Source organism: Pagrus major, chromosome 4 (genome assembly GCF_040436345.1).
Source record: "Pagrus major chromosome 4, Pma_NU_1.0".
NCBI lineage: Eukaryota > Metazoa > Chordata > Actinopteri > Spariformes > Sparidae > Pagrus > Pagrus major.
Window position 1 is genome coordinate 27257961 of NC_133218.1, and position 21679 is coordinate 27279639.

General features: G+C 42.1%; 1 protein-coding gene across 1 annotated transcript in view; it reads right to left on the reverse strand.

The window, feature by feature from the left end:
• kiaa1549lb (KIAA1549-like b) overlaps positions 1 to 21679 on the reverse strand; it is a 40656-nt gene that overhangs the window by 4288 nt on the left and 14689 nt on the right. The window contains exons 9-18 of the mRNA XM_073463853.1: positions 16669 to 16728; positions 15747 to 15898; positions 14215 to 14386; positions 13523 to 13686; positions 12309 to 12344; positions 10577 to 10767; positions 6539 to 6669; positions 5524 to 5648; positions 4058 to 4287; positions 2955 to 3087 (exon numbers count right to left, since the gene is read on the reverse strand). Coding sequence (XP_073319954.1) covers positions 2955 to 3087; positions 4058 to 4287; positions 5524 to 5648; positions 6539 to 6669; positions 10577 to 10767; positions 12309 to 12344; positions 13523 to 13686; positions 14215 to 14386; positions 15747 to 15898; positions 16669 to 16728 — 1394 coding nt within the window. The remainder of the gene's footprint in view (positions 1 to 2954; positions 3088 to 4057; positions 4288 to 5523; positions 5649 to 6538; positions 6670 to 10576; positions 10768 to 12308; positions 12345 to 13522; positions 13687 to 14214; positions 14387 to 15746; positions 15899 to 16668; positions 16729 to 21679) is intronic.

The window sequence follows — 21679 nt, forward strand, 5'->3', positions numbered from 1 at the left end:
CATATCCTGGAATCTATCCTGGACATTCAAATGAATACAAAAACATGGATGTTGCACAACATTTACAACAACGTCATTATATAGATTGACCGCTCAGCAACCCCAACTGAGGCTGACTTCCCGTGTCCCTGCATGACTGTATGAAGGATATTACTACATAAGCTCAGGAACACTTCGTAAAAACAGTCAGTTGTCAGTAAACACAGTGTTTGCAAAATGATTGCACTCTTACAGTGTCACAACTTTTTGGGAATCGGGGTTGTTTAACAGAATGTGCGAGGGCTCTTACCGATGAGCAAAAACCATTACAAACAACACTGAATCAGTCATACATACAAGAATAAATAGATGTGGAAGGGGACTCCACACTTACTATTTTAAGTAAAGCCACCTGTGCTTTTATGGTGATAGACCATATTCACACAGCGGCCATTTTCCTCTGGCGTCGTGCTCAGGGTGGCGAGCTCAAATGCTGGGATGATGTTACTGTCTGCTGCTTTGTTCCAGGTTGCAGTCGTCGTTGAAGCTAATGAGTTATAAAACATGTTGTTTTACAGTGAAATAAAGCCTGATGTCCCTCCAGTGTTTACTATCCATTGTCTTTTCAGTTGCTGATCAATAAGGAAGCGGTAAAATGATAACACTTTGTCAGATTCCATAAATTCATAGGACTTGCAACCTGGAACAAAGCAGTATGACATTTGAGCGTCCCACCCTGAGTGTGATGTCAAAGATATGTCAAAGGGCGCTGTGTGAATATGGTCTATGGCTTGTGTTTGTGAATCTGTAGCAGCAGCCACCTGGGACACATGTTCTGATTTACACCTAGAGCAAATAGTGGTAAATGCAACCTCTTCTTCTGAAAGTGAGAAAGCTGGAAAATTTCAACTTCTATAATATCTCCTGTCAGGCTCTCAGTGGGTTGTTGACAAGGTGCTGACTGAGCGAGCAGAGGCTGTTTAAAGTCAGCAGTGTTGCTGCCTGGTCACAGTATGTTCAGCAGCCGAGCTAACCCGCGCCTTCCCTCTTTTTCTTACCCACATTATATACAGTATCACCAACATCCTGCAACCTCACTCCATCTTTTCCATCTTCCTTTATCGCATCCCTCCATCTTTTCATACCCTCTATTCTTTCTCCATCTCCCAGCCTCTGCTTCCATCTATCCAGTCTTTAAATCCAGTGATAAATGAATATGAGCCGAGGCTGCCCTACTTCCTGTGCGAACAGAGGGTAGCCACAGGAGACCTAGCGTAGTGCACCTCATAAATCAGCCCCCCCTGCAACAAGGAACGGCCGAGACTCGCATCTGCAGTGATGGAGCCTGCAGCCACACTAGTCCCATTGTAATCAACAGGGCCAGGAAAAAGGGCCATGTAGCTTGTACTGGCTACTGTGCCATATTTCTAAGAGAACTGAACAGTCGGAGACACAGAGTGCAGCCACAGCAAGAACAAACCGAGGTAGGTCAGAATCAAGGAACTACTGTTTGTCTGGAAAATCTCAATTTGTAGAGTTTGTCAAGAGTCTTTTGGAATATAATTCTGAAGTTTGAGATGTTAAACCTGTGATAATTTCACAGCAGACATCTGTCTTGCAATATTAAGAAAAGCAGGTTTGTATAACATCATTTGCTTTCCATCTGTGTGTCCCATTAAGACATGGCAGTGAGCCTGCATATCAACACCAACCACAGCCAGTTACACCTGTGCTTTCTCCTGCTGTGACTGGTCAAAATGGCTGGCAGGTCAGTCACAGTTCAGTGAAATATTTCTATCACGGCTAATATATTTTTTACAAAAGGAACGCTCAGAATGAAAACACTTTTCAGAAATGGTCTGCTCCATTACTCTCAGGAGCTCACATAGTAGTGTTCATGACAGCAGGAGCTATACACTGAGCCCTAATGGAACAATAAAAGAGTGGAGGCATAAACCAGCCATCCTCAGATGCATTACATATCAAAACGACAGGACCTTATAAATCTTTACTCTTAATTATGAATGAGCCACTTCTCTTCTTTCAGCCTGTTGCAGTACGCTTGAAACCGCACCTGAGTACAATATGTCTGATTTCCAGACTTGGATTACACTGCCATTTTATTTTGTATTTTCACGTTTTAAAACAAATCCTCATCTACTTCAGTTGTTTAGGAGAAAGCTGCAGCGCTGTTTTGCTGTGCAGATCCCAAATTGGCGGACTATCATATTTCACCAGACTTTCCATCGGCACGAGGGTGAGTAGATAATGACAGAATTCAATTTCTTGGGTGAGCTAATCCTTCAATGTATGTAATAAGTTGAACATGTATATGGGATTCTCGATTTAAGGCCACCTTTGCTTTGGGCAGTGCGATGTGATAATATATCGTGTGACTAAATATTACGCTCTTTTGTTTATGTATCGCTGTGTCAAATCACTTTCTTCCCTGAAATACTCTTCATCATTTGTACACTGCTTTGTGTTTGTCTGCACAGCAGTGACGCAGGCCGGACATTTGCATGAAGGTGGCACAAACAAACATGGAGGAAAGTTAACGTGACACAGAACGAGATCGTTCCAAATAGGAAAATAACTCTGACCGGCCACGAAAAAACGAGGAGCATGTACATAAAAGAGCGGGTAATTGAAAATTTGCACAAAGGTTCTAAATAAAAGGAGAAAAATAATCATGTGTGAGTAAGAATCTTTTTATTTGTCGAGTATATAATCCAAGGCCTCAATAGGCCTTTGCATGCAATCATTTTATATGATGTACTCATTTATTGGATTTACAGAAAATGCACTATGGATATGAGATGTTGGTCATAACAGCGTTCTACATGTATATCCCAAATCATCTATATATCTAATATAAAAAGTACCGACACAGTGTTTCTCTCACAGTTTGTTAAAGTAGTTTAACTGCATCTTGCTGGGAGGCAGGGGTCAGTGGGTGATGACATGTGACTTACATCATAGCCGCTGTTGCGGATGCCTCTTCTGGGTCTCTCCCTCATAACAAGCAGATCCATCTCTGTTCCTCCAGGACTGGGACTGCTCAGACTCTGTCTGCTGCGATAGGCCGTCTGCCCTACCTGGGAGTGCCTGCCAATTAGAGTACAGAGCGGATTCAGCACAAATCAGACCTGGGAGTTGTTATTAATTGGATTCTGTTCAATTCAGCTTTCTTACTTTCAGCTATGGTTGCCTGCAGTGAGAGGTGGGTGGAGAACACAGTGGGGGAATGCACCCATTTAAAAGCTACATTAAGTTGTGTTACAGACCAAATAGATGCAGTATGTTAGGATATCTCATGAGGACATCAAGTAAAAGAGCTGAATCAGGTATGAGGATTAGGTGCTGCACATTAAAATGCAACCCTGATAAAACAACTATGACAAAACAAAACATTAATGTACACTCAATGACAAAGGACAAGATGCATATCAGAATGCTGTTGCCGTAAGTGATCAGCCGCACGCTAGTTTCAACAGTAAACAGCTGCTGAAATCCTTATCTGGCTCACAGCGGTGGGATATAAAAATAGCAGGTCCGTTCATCCTTTTGCTAAGTCAACACACGAGCCAAAATTCAAATGTTGCTTTCCGCTCTGAAGGCAGTTCGGGTGATGTAATGTTGATCTCTTTCGGGAAAGGCTGTTCCCCCATGTAATAACCAAAGATTCTGTCCATCTTTATATGCATCCTTAAGCAGAAGCAGGACAGAACCAGCTAGTGGATCGTCCGACACCTTGCCAATCCTCTTATCTTCATTATGGAAGCTCAGGACTTGGATCAAACTAATCAGACAGGCCTGGTGGCTCTCTCACTGCCTACTAAGACAGGATAATAACAACATTAGAGGAGACAGTTTTACTTATCCATAAGCTAATTAGGCAAGGCAGAGGTCATCAGGGATGGATAACTGACCATGGTTAGAAGCCCAATCAACCCATATGCAATGCCGTGCGACCGCTCAAATCGTATCCTCACACCCTGAAGTCAGCATGGATTTTCTTTTTCTGTTTACACTCAGCCAAACCCAGGTTCCACTTGCTTTCTCGCTCTCCCCTCACCTCCTGTGAGACTTGACATAAGTGGAACCTCGCTCATCATCAGGCTCCAGAGGTCTGCCATGCTCACCGGCTGCCCTCTCATGGCCGTGCCGCTGCCTCTGCGCCAGGGCCCGGCCGCTGCTGCTGCCGTCGGTGGAGGGGAAATCATAATAGCCCTTCCTCTTAGCCTTCAGCCTCAGCTTGTTCCTGTAGTGCTCGATGTCAGACTTCTGCTTCAGAGCCAGGTTCACCTGCAGAGAGGAAAGAGCACGAGAGACATGGGGGGGGATGAAAACGGAAACGGGAACAAGGTTCTTCTTGCTGTGTGTGGTAAGGCTGTTTTGTCTTGAAAGACTCGTGTGGATAAAAGATCAGCGGGTTCATGGCAATAACAAGCTCTGAAAATGAAACTATTATGCAACAATCACAGGCAGAAAGATACTGAACATATTTATTATCTTTCATGTTGGTTATATTGCTTCAGAAACACAGATGAGATCAAAAAATAATAAAAAAAAATACAGAATGAAAAGGTGTGGTACATCATGTTATTAAACCAATTGTTTCCAGTACTTTGATCTAGTTATTAGAGTCAGTTTACTGAAAAGATTATATACTTTTCTGGGGAATAACACTAACACCCACTTTCAAGTTTTAAAGGTGTTATTTGTAAAATTCCAAGGTAGCTCCAAAAACACAAGGGGCAGCATATCCTCCCTATCCAGCATAGCTATCCTTGGCTGTAGCTAGCTAGCATTAGCTAATTAGCTCATGGCTCAGTTAGCCGTGGGAACCAGTGGCCTACTGGACTGTGGATTTATTTTGACCAAACAGAGGTGAAAGACAAACCAAGACTGAAATTTATTTCATAGGGTGTTAGGGTTTGAATGCAGTGTGTTTTACACTGTGTTAACAGGGCACATATGCTCGTCTTAGCTTGGTATATGAGAGAAACTTGAAGTCAGACAGTGTGTGGTTATATTTTTCTGTTTAGTGAGGAAAATAGAAGTAACAGTGTTTCATTTCTTCACACTTTGTGAGTTTATTGTGTTCATTTATTATGCTTACAGCCTGGGGCTAAGCTGGTTAGCTTGTTAAATTCAGTAGATATTTCGAGATGGGTCCAAAATGATTGTTTGTGTCTGTGTGAAAATTCTGACCGTTGGTTCCAGCTTCTAACAAGGTTTGTGAGCCAATGCGATCAACAGTAATGTGTCTAAGTACTCCCATGAAACATTAAATATTCAGCTTTATTAAGAGTTTCTGCTTCATTGGAACACACCTGTCCACACCTTGATTCAAATGTTGCTGAACTGTGATTGGTGCACAGAATTACGTGACCTTTTTCCCAGCAGAGCATTGAGAAAATAGGTTTTTTAGTCCCTGTAATACATTTCTTCATCCGTGCTTCATTTTGCGTTTGTGTATATGTGCATGTAAGTCTAAGTATCTCCATGAACGGATGTGTGCATGTGCATGTGCATCACCTCTCCATTGACGATGGCTGAGTCCTGGCTGCGGTCAGAGGATGCAGGGTGTGAGTAGTTGGGCTGAGCCACCACGGGCTTTATGGAGATGAGCTGCAGGGAGCCAGAGGAGGTGTCATATGGATCTGAAGAACAAAGAGGGAGTTCACTCACAAAGAGACTACAAATACCTCTAATCATTACGTTGTCAGTCAAAGGAGAGCAAACTGTCACACTCCCTCTGTCTCTCTGTCTCTCTCCCTCATCACCTTGTCTCTCTATGGCTGACACTGTGGGATTATGTCAAACATCAGTCGACTGGCAGCAAATTAAGTGTTGGACGGAGACAATAGATCACAAAGATAGCGTTGGCTTCAAAAGGTTGTGCCAGTGCATCTTTGTGATAGATGAAAGAAACTGACTTTGCACTTTCATTCCTTATCTGACATCAGACAAACTGGATTGAATTCTAGTTTCCCTTAACTCAGCTGATGAATTATTCAAATCCAACCATTAAGAAAATCATAATCTAGCGAGCTCGATCCAATTTGCAAGCGGAGTATCTGAATTTGATTAATTGATCTCACGCCCACCACATGTGGAACATTTAGCCTCAGTGGACGAGAATAGAACAGCAAATGCTTCAACGTCGTTTACTTAAACAGATCTGCTGACCTCATGCGGTCCTTCTGCGTTCGTGAATGTGTGCATGTGTGTTTCCGTCACTCAGTCACACCATCAACTAGTCTGACATACTGTATCATGTCAGCAGAGCGTCTGTCTCATGCATATTCATCGGGTCCATCTCATCTTACTGCTGAGTAGCTACCTTTCTGAACGTGAAAAAAAAAAAAAAAACTGCAGTGGCGGTGCATTTAGGTAACCTGTGTGCATGAGAAACAAGAGACTGGTAAAGTGTTTCACGCAGGAGAGACTGGGAAAAGATTTTTTTTTGGCATTTGTCACACGCCTGACCTTGTCTGCGAAGGAGCCGCAGAATAAATTATTTGTATTTGCATCAGAGTGTGGCTCTCACCGTCCCTCTTCCGCGTCTCCTCCTTTGTCAGTTTCTGCTGCGCTGTGACTTTCAGCACCGTCAAGCCCCTGCCGGAATTCGGCTTCTCTGATTCGTTGCTGATGACGGAACCGTCCTCACTCGGCAACTTGCTGCAAGTAACCATAGCAACAGGAAAAGGCGGTGAGCTCTCCGGAAGCTGGGCTCACAGCCAGGTTATGTCATCCCCGTCTTTAACAACCTCACCTCCATCACTCCCCATCCCTCAAGCTCGAGTCCAGTAAACATAACATATTATTATTGTATTTTTTTTTATATATATATATATGTAATAGGAAGATGTGTTCATTATGAAAAGTATCACTGCTCACTGCCTGTTTTCAGAATAGTCAGAGAAATGGTAGCAAATGACAGAAAAATCTGCAAATTGTCTCAAAACTGCAGCTGGTTAAGTTTCAGATTTTACTGTCATAATAGTGACTGTGTGTATGTGTGTTTTGTACATTTATCTGCATGCTTTCACTAATAAACTTCTGTATTTTTATATCCATTAGTCTCTACTACATAAGCATCGTGGAAGTATTCTTAAGTATGCGTCGTGTATGTTATAAAACCAGTGTTCAAGCTGTCCAGAGTCAAGCAAGACCGGTTCTTCCGTTAATTGGACAAACAATTGCTTTATCCAATTCTTGTTCCACTCTCTTCAAACACTGTACTGTAGTTGGAATTAGAGCTGATCAAGCGGCGGCACGGAGGACCACGAGGCTGACAGTGACATCAAAGCACCGTGGTCTATCCCCTAATTGTCTGGTAAAAATGATAACGGCAAGCTAGAGACGGAGGAACAGTGGCTGCCCGCCCTGCTGTCGTCAAGGCAGTGCTGCAGAGAGCCGCCCCGTGCAACAGTCACAGGCTCAACAAAGACGTGTAATGTGTACTAATTAATTGAGGCGTATAGAACACGTTTACACTGGCTATTCGCGAGGGTCGTATGTTTGGTCCTGTGGTGGTGCTCAGAGGCTATCAGTTTTGTGACCTTGGTAGAAATAGAGGGATTATTTCAGAGAGGAAGAAGCAAATTAGAGGTAATTGTACAGCGTGTTTTCATCTTTGTTTGTATATTAACATGCGTATCAGCCTCTTAGCCATGAATTCATAAGTTAGACGATCTAAATCTTTTTGAAATGAAAGAATAACTTCTAAAAATACAACCGCACAGCATCATCCCACAAGTTTTTCTTTGTCTGGACAGGACTCAACAGGCATTTTGGGACAAACTTCATTTCAAACAGGCTGCACAACAGGTGAATGACAGGTTTCACCTTCGCTCAAACGTCAGCTGTCAACCGTGGGCCGACACTTGATCGAATGATCACACATTCACTCATCTGTCAATGGTCTTGGCATCAAGTAGAGTGCTCAAATCACGTTGCACCTGCAGGACAGCTGCTTTCCACTAGCTATAGCATATGTTGTTGCATAGGGACAAGGAGCTGGAACAAAATACTGTAATGTTTTCTCCATACTCTAAGCTAAACGTGCTGTATGACTAATACTGAACTATTATTAAACTGGAAGGTTTCCAGATTTTCATCTGATAATGAAATAATAAAAGCAAGCCAGGCTCAAGCTCAATTAGTCTGATACATTCTATGTGACAGATAATCTAATGTCTTGGTTTTCCTGTCTGATGTTACTGTCTGTGCATTCATTATTAAATAGGTGAGACATTAAAGGAGACTCATTGTGCTCATTTTCAGGTTCATAGTTTTATTTTGGGTTACTGCTAGAACAGGTTTACATGCTTTAATGCTCAAAAAACACATCAGTTTTGTCATACTGTCAGCTGACAGCTCGGCTTTGATCTAAACATAAGATCCGGGTGAACACGCTGAATTCTGCTGTGCAAACTGATTATGCATTATCAACATCCGGTGGTGGCGCGTAAATAAGGAAGAAATTTGGGATGCGGTCTATTCAAGGACGTTTTTTTACTGGACACAGTGTGGTTGTGTTTGAGGTGGAGCCTCGTTCATTCCTGTGAAAGCTACTCAGGGGTGTTTTGAAGCCAAAAAAGCTCGACTTCCCGGCTATGAAAATACCTGGATCGCCGACCGAGCCGGCTTACTTCCGGTTTAGTGCCCTGCTAACTTTAATGAGGATAAAATAATTTAATCATGCAGCTCTTCTAGACTTTCCAATTGTTATTGGACCGAATGGCTCAACTTATGGTAGTGAAATGAGTCATTTCGCAGAGGGTTGTGACGCTCAAAAGAATTTATCCACCGTTTTACAGACGCTTCTTTCACAATGGGTCTGTTGTTGTTTTCTCTTCTGTTACAACTGTTTCTGGTGCATTCATGACGTGAAACGTGATGTCAGTGACGTACAACGTAACACCGACAAAACACTGAAGGAAAGGAAAAAAACTAAAAAGCGTAATAGGTCTCCTTTAAAGAACAAGGTTGTTGTGTCCTGGGATAATAGCATATTATAGGTGGTTGAAAATCAGATGAACGCTGATGAATGATTACACCATAAAACTTGCCTTTAAGATAAATAGTTTGATAAATAAGAAATTAAAAACCTCCCTGCCTCAGGAGTCTCCAAAAATCATTACAGCACGACCTCCAGTCCATAGATTCCCCATCCTGTCACATACATTTCATTTGATCTCATTATCCTGCAAGGCTTTGAAAAATTACACCCTTTTGCGTCCCTCGATTAAATAATTTAGCATGATTTAATATGGCAATTAATTTCCGAAACAGCATTACTGAATGTCAGTTGAGGAAAACGGTCAATTTCACCTGCCCATACAGAGAACTCTGTTAATGACCGGCTATCACTCAGCATCGGGGTGGAACGAGGACAAACAAGAAGTCCGGAGGGAGCTTTATGTTTTATCATCCTGCCTCTCTCTGTGTGACTCAGGAGCTTTCTGACGGAGCAGTGGTGCAATTCTTGAGATAGCACACTACTGTACACTATACTGTTGGCAAATGTACCACCCTTTGGGAGGATAGTTGTCTTCAATCTCATATGAGGATTAACGCTATATCCAAATATCTCTGGATGAACCGAGATGATTCAGCTGATTATTATCTGATTGATAAAGCAACATGTTTATTTCTAATATGCTAACTTATCAGCTGAGTCAGAGAAAAGTTGAGCCGAGTCAGACCAAAGATTCTGTTAGAAACTGCCTATTGCTTTCGCCTCAAATGCCTTCATATAGCGTCTAGCTGCCATAGAGAAAGACTGCGAACAGGAAGTGGCCACCACATTGTTTCTGTACCGTGGAAACGAAGGCTGAAAAAACTCTGACCAAACTGTAAAACAAGGCAGTGATGAGCAAAAATGAACCACGATCCTGTTCATCGTCTATTTCTCTCCTCTCAATGTTTTCATAGACATGTTTTAGGGTATTGCTCAAATGTAATACAATGTGGTTTGTTACTAGCTGTTTTATGCAAGGGCCAAGTGCTTTTTTAAATCGCAAGTGGATGATTGCTGATGCTGTGTGGGCCAGTTATAAAGAGAAAAAAACCTGTCTTGTATCAATATTCATAGGATGTACAGTCTACAGCGTGCCATGGAAGCTGACACAGCTCTTTGATCCTAATCATACACATTATCTAGAGTATTATTAGGCTTTAGTAGCCAGTAACACCATAACTTGCACTTATCCAAAGTGAAGTATGTAATTAACACACAAGTTCTAATAAACTTGTGGACTGTACCTGGTACTGTTTACCAGAGAGTTGTCTTTAAATTTAATGTGATATCATAATTATCATAACCTGTAATCATGCACAGTGTTACCTTCAAAATAAAACAAATCACATCCTCTCTTCACTGACATCCTGTTGCTTATAATAAAACTTTATTCTAAGGCTGACATCATCTAAACAATATCAAGATCTTATTTTATCATAAGACAGGCAGAGAAATAAAGAAGCACTGTATTCTTCAATCTCCAGTTAAGACATTTGTCCCTGGAAATATGAAAATGATCAAAGTTCTAGTTAAAATGAGGGGTTGAATATGTGTAAATACCTTTTGTGTTTGTCACTGGTGAGGCTTTTCTTGTTGGCAGTTCCGTCTTGTTGCAGGGCTTTTTCTAGTGAAAGTGGCGTGTCCCGAATTTGTAGTGACATCACTAAAGTATCCTGACTGGCGACCGGGGTCTCCTCATCCCCTCCCTGTTGGCCCAGGTGCTGCTTGGCATAGTCAAAACCCTGGACTGGCTGATGGACATGGCGAGGGGAAATGGAGGAAAACAAAAAGACAGCTTGAGTAAGATTGATTTCAAATACCTAGTAGTCATTAAGAATAATAAAGAAACGGAAAAAAAGGAGATATACATGTCAACACCACAAGTGTCACATAGTCAGACATCTCAAAATAGGCCAAAAGTGTCTTTTTAAGAGATGTCCAGAGGATTTAAGGAGCAGAACTGGGATTACTGCACTGCTGTGCCTTGAAATAGATGAGCACAGATTTAATCGAGGCCCTTTTTCATCTCCTTCTTCCAAATTCTTGTCAAATAAATGACTCGCAGTAGGCGGTGACAAGATGAGACTTTCTCAGAAATGTAGTAGTGAAGTTAACCGTTGGAACACATTTGAGGAGGAGGAGGAATAAGATTTGTGGTGTTTTACTAACATTGGATGTGCACATGTTTATAGAGAAGGTCAAAATAGGAAGACACACACACGCACGCACACACACACACTGAAATATTTAGTACTAGTCTCATCACAGTGTCATAAATTGTCAGACACACATCACTGCCTCAATGCAGCCAAGCTATGGCGCAAAATCAATATGTGACACTCCCCTGACTGAAGAACATGCGTTCTCTCTTTTCTTATAGCACACACACATACAGATTTTTTGGACCCAGATTTCTCACTAACTAAAAGTGCTACTGTAGGAAACTCTAACAAGAGTCTGTGATGAAAGTGTTGCAGACAGTGAAAGTAACACAGAAGAGGTGGTGCATGAGCCTCATTTACATTTTTAGGAGTCGCTTCATCTTTGAGCTCTTTAATAATTTTTCCTTGATTACTTAATAGAAAGAGCCGGCTATGTTTTCTGCCTAGAATATGAAGGTTTGTGAAAAGCGACCAAATAATATTTCATATCCGATGGAATTAAGGTTTGGTGTTTTTTACATGTTAAGCCTTAGATGTTATGTAATAATAACTGCTCTGAAAAGTAGCACTGAAGTGAATTTCACTGCTTAATATAGAAGATTTTATTACTTTCTCTCTTATGAAATTCCGTATATAAAGCATTGGGATGTGCTGAATGTTACGCAATGAGTTTCCATGTGAGCAGAAAAGACAACAGACATGGAGGTGGAAAGGTGACTTTGATTAGGACATTGTGACATCCTTGATGCGACAATAATGGAAACAGTTTTCAATCTTCTCAACACACAACAAACAAGTGTCGGCACACGCACACACTCATTCTGCTCGAAGGACCGATCTCCATAATAATCATTCTCCGTAAAGCTTCATCTTTCAAATTTGCCATCTGGAGACCGCTATGGGGAGAATACGCAATACCAGCCTTTCATCCGGGAAAATCTCATTGTTTAAGGTTTGTTTCTCCAAAGTGCTGTTGTAGCCTTCGTTTTCATCAGCGCAGCGGGATTTACTGAAATGTATCATAGGTGATGTCTTCCCAGAATCCCATTCAAATCCCACTGTTGGCACAGTTGAGCCCCGAAGATGAAAACACACATCGGTAATGAGAGGAAATACAGAAAGGCAGATACCTGGTGATAATAGCCCACGTCTCTCCGATACGCCATCTGAAAACAAGAGAAGATGCTTTAAACAGTGTGTTTGTGTGCGCTGTTCAAGTTTCAATACTGACGAGGTTTTTTCAAATGCATTAACACAGGTCATACAGACGGCATTATGCAGATAATATGGTACAACACAAGAAAACAGGAAATTGTGTTACACAGTCTGCATACACAGTACACCCTCAAAACTCTGAAAGTTAAGATAATCACTCATAATCATCACTTGTGACCCACTAGAAGTGTGTGGTGGTGCCTATCTGCAGACACCCTGCCCTTTGCCTGTATTTTCTGGTTATTTTGTTGTGTACCAGGTGTTTCTGGAAGTCAGCCTTTGAGCTGTGGAGCCCCCAGCCAATAAGAGCATGAGGTCAGGACTTTATAAACAACATAGCAATTGTCCCCTTTTCGCTCCTCTGCTCTCAGTTTTTCATGGATGTATGAACTGTTTGACTGAGGGTGGTGTGAGCTACAGACACACAGGGAGAGCAGAGAGGAAAACGGCAACAACCTCTGTAGTTTCATTCAGCCACTTCTTAGCAACTGCTGGTTTTAAGACTGGTTAACGTTTTTTGTTTTTTGTACGTATTTTATGTCGTGGAACAAAACATAAAAACATCTTAAGCTTGTCGTAGCCACAGACCTTATTTCAGGCATTTAACCAAAAACCCACTCAGAGGACCCTGATAAAAGTAAGTTCAAAGAAAAAAAATTTAAAAAATGAGACCAGATGTGCAAAAATGCTATCTTATCTCCAGGTTCCAGGAGTCCCATAAGGAGGTCCACTATGAATGGTGTTTTTACAAACAGCAACCTGAAACATCCTGCATAATATGCCTGTACATTAAAAACACCTACTCTGTGATTTCTTTTCATAATCGATTCAACTGCTGATTGGTTTCTCGATTAATCACTTGATCATTTTTGTATGGAAAATAACATAAACTAGTGACAAATGCACATTATAATCTCCCAGAGCACAAAGTGATGTCTTTTTTTTGTCCAAACAACAATCAAAAATGTTAACATTCACATTACAATGACATAAAACCAAGGAAAGCAGCAATTATCACATTTTATACGATTGAAACAATGACTCGATTATCAAAATAGAGCTGGTATGATTATCCAAAATTGCTGCAGCTATGACACAGACAGAAAGACACACTGAAAAAAAGACATACCTTAGCTCGGGGATTGAGATTGCCGATGGCATCGGCTTTAAAGTCATTTTTATTCTTCCTGCACAGCACGGCTGTGATGATGATGATAATGAGTGTTACCACAGCGATGGGGGCCAATACTGCAGCAATTATCCAAAGGTTATTCGGAGGGTTCTTGACCACAGCTGAAAAATGAAAAACACTTTTTCGCCATCATCACTTCATTACATGACATCCAGTCCCGTCCAAACAGTAAATGATAACATTAAGTCAATTGATCGGTTTATTGGAAGTATAACTCAGCCCACTTTTCCTGCTAGAAGCATCCATCACACCCACGCTAAGTGACACACACACAGCTCGACCTGATATACAGTGTGCCTGATTCAGCTATTGTAGGCAGCAATCTATAAGAGAATGCAGCATGCTCTCGCTCTCTTCCTCCTGACCCTCTCGGTCTCACCCACTCTCCCCGCTTCTCCCTTTCTCTTGAGCAGTACTGCAGCCTAAACAAACAATGTCCTGCCGCGAGCGTTTCAGAGAGATTAGAGAGCAAAGAGCTTTCTCAACCTTTTTGTCTACTCCCCTCACCCCAGCACCAGCTCTTCTTTCTAAACTCAGCATGAGTCATGTGTTTTGGTTTGCATGTCTAGTCTGTCAGTGTTTCTGTCTATCTGCCTGCTTGTCAGATGCTGGAAGGATGCTGTGCTTACGTTCTGCTTGCAGTTGGACAAAGTAGCCCAGGGTGAGCGCCATGGTCTGTGAGTCCACTGTGTTCAGCACCTTGGCAGCTGACGTGCCCGATAGAGGAATGCCATTATGCTGGACGTAGTAGGTCATCTCTGCTGGGTTCTTCGAACCGGACACCCGACGGATGCTCACCATCTGATTGGGAGAAGAAAAAAGGGATGACGCATGTTTTTTTGAACTACAGTACACTCAGTATCAGGTGTTATTGAATGGCTGGTTCATTCAAAAAATAATTATGCCTAAAATGCTGAATTTAGAGGTCATATAATCTTTCTTTTTAAATAACACATCTACAGAGCTTGTAAAAAGGTGCAGAATAAAAACACAATTTCTACAAGTAGGGTGATAGAATAAGTGTGAGTCAGAAACTGGTTCACCAAGTGCCAAATGTGGGGATATTTTCCTTATGGCAAGTTAATCTTGTAAGGCTCTCCGCTGGCAGGTAAATGTTTTACCGAAATAGTCATGTAAAAAAATACTATGCTGAGAGTCTCTGCTATGTTTTGGTGTCATTTACGGGCCAACAGCTTCTCTCCCATGCTGTCTGTATCAGAGTTTTTGATATGCATCGTCGGACAGGGACTTCATGATGCATTCAAGTGCACCTCATAAAATCCCAAATCTGTACTTGAATGGCCACAAAGGTTGTTAAGTGAATGTTTTGATTTTCTTCTTATTTTCCTTTGGTGAAATACATCAGCCTACATCGTTCATTGCTTTCCTGCTTCTTCAATCAAAACATGCACACTAGGTTGATTCTCCAGTCAGTACCCTTGAGCAAGGCAGTGGCTACGATGTGGAATTGGTCCAATTGTTCAGTACCCCTGAACAATAATTGAATAAAAAGCAAATGCAGACTTTTAAATCATAAGTTTGAGAACCCTATTATAATACGATATTATAAGTATGATACATAAAAGTAATGCATTTGAAATTGGTTCTTCTGTCTCCATGTAATTTATACACACTGACTCAAATTGATAGAAAACTTTGCATTAAATGGGTTGTGTTATTAAAATACTTACAATCAATGTTTTGAGTGAAATGAAGCAGCTTACATTTCAGAGAGAAAAACAAAAAGTAAACCCTTACAGTACATTCAGGTGAGGAGTCTAATGAGAGGGAAAACCACACAGAAAAGAGTACTGTACTTGTTTTGTAAAACATTCAACCTCTGGCTTGTTTTGATAAGCAATTAGCAGATGATGAGCTGAGAAACTCCCTAATTAACAAGGGCTGACCACAAGTGATCGTGCGAGCGTGTGCAGAAGTGCGTATTAAAGTGAGGATCTCATGAAATATTCATACAAGATATAAGCCAACAAAACTGTTGGACTAATGCTTTCATTAGCCTTCTGAGTAACAAACACAACTTCAGAATTGAAACTGATTTAGTGTCTTTGCTCTCTAACCCAGCATCTCAGACTGTTTGTTCTTCCAAGGAAGTCGGATGTGGCTGCGCTCCCTCTGGGCCTCTGTGCCAACAGTCTCTTACCTGGACAGTGAAGCTGTCTACAGCAGTGGCCCGTCTGAAACGAGTGCCCTGCTGCCCTGCCAACACAAACAGCTCCGCCAGCCGCTGTTCCATTAGACTGGCAAAGCTTTGGTACTGTCCCTCCAGGCTGGCGTTGTCTACGTCCTGGATCACTGCAAATGTATACGGAAGAAAGAGGAGGGCCAGATGGTTGTTAAGACGGAAAATAAATTGTTGGCGAGGGAAGAGAGTAGCATAAAGAAAGAGGAGGCATAATTAGAAATATGTGTGAGTGTGTGTGTGAGACAGAAACACATTTCAGTAAGACCTGTGCAGGATTCCCAGGCTGTTAAGGCCTAATTGGAAGCTCATGTTGCTCTGCGTCTGACGGATATGCAAGTTGACAAGTTGTTATTTGCCATAACAATTCGATAAGCTGATGATAAATCAGGGCCGTGCTTCCTCGAAGCTTGTTTTGGAGTCTCTCTGTCCCCTAGTGGTCGAAACATCACCTAATGCCGCTTTGAACTGTTCCATTTTATCAACGGTTGAAAAGCAATAATCCTGGTTGTACATCTTGTTCAGTGTGAGTAAATCCCATTATCAAGGGAATGACCTTGAACTGACTCGGCCTCTCATCGCAGTAAGTGCAGGGTTAAGAGCTACACGGCCTCATCTGAGAGGCCCATCCATTATAAAGTATAGCAGAGTGGGCGCCCTTGAACGCTGAAATGCAATCATGTTGCGCGGTGCATATAGTCATTCATAAAGCCAACAGGGGGAATATTAAACAACACACAACCCAGTAGTCATACGCATCTAATCGCTCCTGTGAAAGGAGACCGGTTAGATTATGAACATCAGCACATAACAAAACATAAACACAAGTTCACCCTGAAGACAATGAAGACTTAATGAGAAATATATGAACAGTGATTCTTACCTGTAATGACCCAGAAGTCTCTGGTAGCAATGGAGGTGTTCAGATTGTGGTACTCCATCGCTGCAAGGACATAAAAACATTGTCATTTCCTCCTGTAGGCATCAGCATTAAAGGTACAATATGTAGTTATGGAGAAGACATTTTAATCAGAAGAGAAATATCTTCACTGACTGATTTTTTTTTTTTTATGCCTAAACAAACTTAATAAAGAAACTCTCAACACAATTTCATACTGTTTTACTTTGTGTATATTTGGCGGACCCTGCCACCTTTCCAGCTTCAAACAGTGTTCTGGGGGCCTTATTTTCCTCTGAGAAAAGCTTTATTCATTTATGGGAGAAAAAATATATATATATTTCTGAGTTTGTAAATATTAAAATTCTGAGTTGGAATTTCTTCTCCAAAACTACATAGTGCCCCTTTTTAAAAGGTGAAGATGTAAGGTAAAACAAAGCCCGCAAACTGAAGTTAAATCACATGAGAATCTTTTCAAACCGCAGTTTCATTCACATAATCGTTTTTTTTTTTTATTTCAACCTGTGTGTGAACAAAGAGCTGCAGCCTTTTCGTTCAGGAGGCACAATCATCCATTTCATTTTCTTTTTCACTGCTGCAACTGTTATGATTGCAACAAGTGGTGGTCTCGCTAGCCAGACATTATTAGAGGAACCAGCTCTTGTAGACCCGCGTCAAATGTATAAAAACTTCTGGTGAAGCAGGGGAATAGCTCACAGTTTGCCGCATTTCGTGTGGTTGAAATCTGAGTTTAAAGCCTTGTTATCGCTGCATGTCAGACAAACACAGGAGTACAAGGAGAGCTTTCGGCTGCCTGAGCTCTGGTTGTCTCTGTGTTCTGTTACATCTATTTCCTGCCTGATTAAGCTCTTGTGCTGGAGGCTGGTGCAGTGTTTGGGGGGGGATGCCGTATCGCTGGCCTGTGAAAGCAGACTGGGTATAGAAATGTACAGTCAGGCATGACAGGAGAGAGGAGAGAGAGGGGTGTGGGCGCGGGGGAGGAAGGTGAGTGGAACGGAGGCATTGTTAATGGATAGGGCTGCGGGGCTGTCAGCAAAATCAGCCCAACGTTGTCTCCAAGTTTGAATCATGTGGAATATTAATCGCCGAGGAGGTTTTCAAAGCAGCCTCTGCGGTTGTGTGATGAGAGCCGGGGGGGACACGAGCTAAAGAGCATTTATAAGTCATTACAAGTAGTGGAAAAGACTCACCTACATAAAGCTATTGTTAAAATAATATCCATATTTTACATCCCTGACGTTTTGCAAAACTGCTCCACTCATATTCCACCTGAGAGAGGCTGTTGAGGAGCGGGGGGGGAGTTAAGCAGCTGAGCGCAGACGTCCAGCCTGCACGAGCACCGCAGGAATGACGGAGTACCCGGTGGTGCAAACAGGCACTTCGGAGTGGTGTGAGATCCCGGGCCTTTTCTGTCGGAGCAGAGCCCGAGGTGGTATGAGAATCCCCCCACTGTTAATTATTTACTGCGATAATTGGCTTTGAAGCGAAGAGGCAGCCGCTGCCAGCATATGCTCACACCTCCTGCGAACAGTGTAATATCACTAATGGCGAGGCTACAAAACAAACAGAGCAAAAAATCACTGTCACACACTCCCTCATTCTTTCTTTTACACACCATGTCTTACTGGGTGTTTGTCCGTGTCAGTTTCGGCTCCCTCAGAGTCCCGTCCTCTCTTTCCCCTCTGCTCCCTAACTGAGTCATCCTGCCTATGGGTTGCATCTCTACTTTCTAACTTAATTCAATCCCGACGCAGAATGAGTTTTCATTTAATGCTCACTTGCAGAAATTCTGTTCATCTTGATTTAAACAGCGTGTGTAAACCAAAACTGCTATCTGCCCGCACCGACACTGATGCTGTATCTCATTTCAGGAGCTGCATCCTTCGAAGACTAGATTTAAGGGACGCAACCCGGGAATTTCTTTGTGCTGGTTTACTCACAACAAAGTCTCGTGTAAATACAGTTTAGAAATGCAAACGTATTTTTCCCAATTTAGATGAAACAACCTCCAAATTCTTATATTTGTCAGTTATGTAACGGTCCACATCTGATGTCCACATCAGATCCTATCGTAGGGGACTATTACATGATAACGTCTTATTTATCACGTTTTTGGTTCAGTTGACTGTCAGTCACGTGTCAGTACATCACATCTGGGCCAATGAAAAAGGTAAACAATGGAGGCCGGGCATAAACTGTACTGTTTGTTCTTGTTAGTAGCCTTGATGTCCGTTTAGCTCTAATGCTGCGCTCCAGTCAAAGTTAGAGGCTCCGACCTCAAAGTATTTCAGGCCCACGACGCCAAAAGTTAACAAAAACCTTGTTGACCATAACAAATTGTTCTTCCTTTGGCAAGTGTACACACGACTGAACCCTCAGCAGCGCATCCTCCTTACATATTTACACAAAACAGAGGAGGAGAACAACACTAAGGTAACAGACACCATGATACATTTTATCTTGCGGCACTCTCAGGCTCATGAATTGGATATTTAGGTTTCCAAGTATAATACAAATACGGTGGTCTAAAAATACATCCCAGCCCTTGTCCCGTGGCGGCTGCTGGTGTTGTGTGACGTCAGACTACCACTCAGGATAGATTTGCCCCGAGTCTACAACTAGGAACCACAGCAGCAAAATAAGAATTTTACAATGGTAAGTTGGAAATTTTCAACACCAACACTGAGTGGTCCAGACATCTACTTGAGGAGGAAAGCAGAGTTTCAGCTTCGCCTTCACAGCGTACACAGGACAAACCAGCCCCTGATTTGGGAAACAGTGTGTGTGTTTTAATGAAAACACTTATTTCCTCTCGTATTATTCCCCTGCAATGGCAAGAGCTGAGAAATAATAGGAAGCCCCTTACCCAACTGATCCTGAGTACTCAAGCCTGCTCTATTAACACAACTCAGGAACAAAATACATTACCACTCAGACTCGATCAAATTACAAAACCATTCAAACAAAATTACACCAGCTGTTGGCGAGAGTTAAATGCAGCGCTATCTGGCTCCAAAAATCGACAGTACAATATAGCAGCTTATTTGAGCATGGTGACCGATCAACAACTAAAGAGAGCCTTGTCAAAGTACAGACTGAGCGAGCGAAGCCTTGCTGTTGGAAAGGGGAGACACAGAAAAACTCTGCTCCCTGCAGAGCAAAGACTGTGCTGTCACTGCACCCTCAGTGAACCTGAAACAGAGCTGCACTGCCTCACCAAATGTGCAAAATATCAACATCTGCGAGAGGCACATTTTTTAAAATTCAAAATTAATGAAAAAAGTACTGGACGAAATAAAACTACCTGTCCTACTAGGCGAGGATCTGCCATTAGTTGAGGGACAGTGAGTGACAGTTACCTGACACACATGTTTGCGTTTATACTTCATGACAGATTAATTGTTTTGTCTTATAATGTCCTCCTTTCTCCTCTCTAATTCATTTCTAGTAATGCCAATAAAGCCATTTTAATTAAATTTAACTGAATATTATCTAACATACTCTAGCACTTGACTGAACACGACCTTTTGGTTCTAAATTCAGCTAAATATAGTCCAACCAGGTGCACTCTGGGAGGTGAGAGAAGGTCCACAGCCCATTTATAAAAAAAAAAGTGCTTTCAAGATTGGGCTCAGCTAGATGACAATACGGGAAAGCTCTTGGCTTAATTCCTGGCTCAAGCATTAACTCTGCTCTGATCCTTGAGCTTTATCTTGCATAGCCAAAGCTCTCTCTTGTCAAACTGACCAAAGACTGGAGATATTCGAGTACTGCAGCTGGTTTGGAAAACATTAAAATGAAGCCAAGAAGACTTAATTCTGCTCTGACAGAAACCTAACCAGAGGAGCAATCTACAGACAATCCGATGGCTCCCTCTGGATCTCTAGAGTCTCCTTGACCTAATGCGTCTTTACATTTTCACCAGACCGCCTTCGGCTTGACAAGAAAGCGGTCTGGTGACGCAGAATAACTGTGTCTACACAGGACACGTAGTATGAACAGCGTGTTAGTAGACTAGCTGTTCAGTCCTTTGTCAGGATGCATTCAAGTGTAGTACTGATCGTAGGGCATTTCAGCAGCACCCAACACACCATAACATGCATTTAAAACAGCAGAAATACACTTGAAGGTTGAAAATACACTCTGGGTTGTGTTTCACATGCTGTGTAGACAACTTTTTAACGATTGTGTGTCCCTCTCCAATCATCGGGCTGCACGCTTTGTTTTGTTTTCGCTGTGATCTATTTTGGCAAGCCTTATTAACACCTCGGACGACAGATGGCAAATACAGTAACCAATTTTACCAACCAGTTTTAACCATGTCTTTTCACCAATTTGCACTGTCCCTTCTCCAAACCAACCTAAACTAAACTTGCATTGATTCATATAGGAGTGTATCTGTTCGGTCAGAAGGGGGTGAGATGGACGACTAAAAGAATTGGCTGAAATGTCTCCTGTGTCGACACACTGTAAGGCTGCTGAACAAGAAAGATCATTTACCCTGCTCATGCTATTGGCCACTCTCTGTAGAGGTTCCCAGTAAAATCCATCACATATGACATGTTGACCTTAAGGTACATGATGGAAGATCACTTATTTCTTTCCAACAATGGCACATAAAAGGCTCTGGTTCCTGTTATTGACCCCGACACTGAACATTTCCAGGCGCTATCTGGGGGAAACTGTGAGAGTAAATCCCTGTAACTTTGGGTGCTTTGTTCTTTTGTTGAACCCATATTCAAGGTCAGGCAAAACAGTGAATCTCTCCTTCAGGGATCAATAAAAATAATGTCTACATCTGCCACATCTCCCTCCAATGAGCAGTTTACATATCATTCCCCAGTTACACTGGCAATGGAAACAGGCTGCACACTGGGTCTCCACTAGGATTGCTGCTTAGGCTCCTGCTGATTCCCTGTCACTCTTCATTTGTTTTTCTCTGAGCACAACTCTAACACAGATGGAGCGCTAGGCT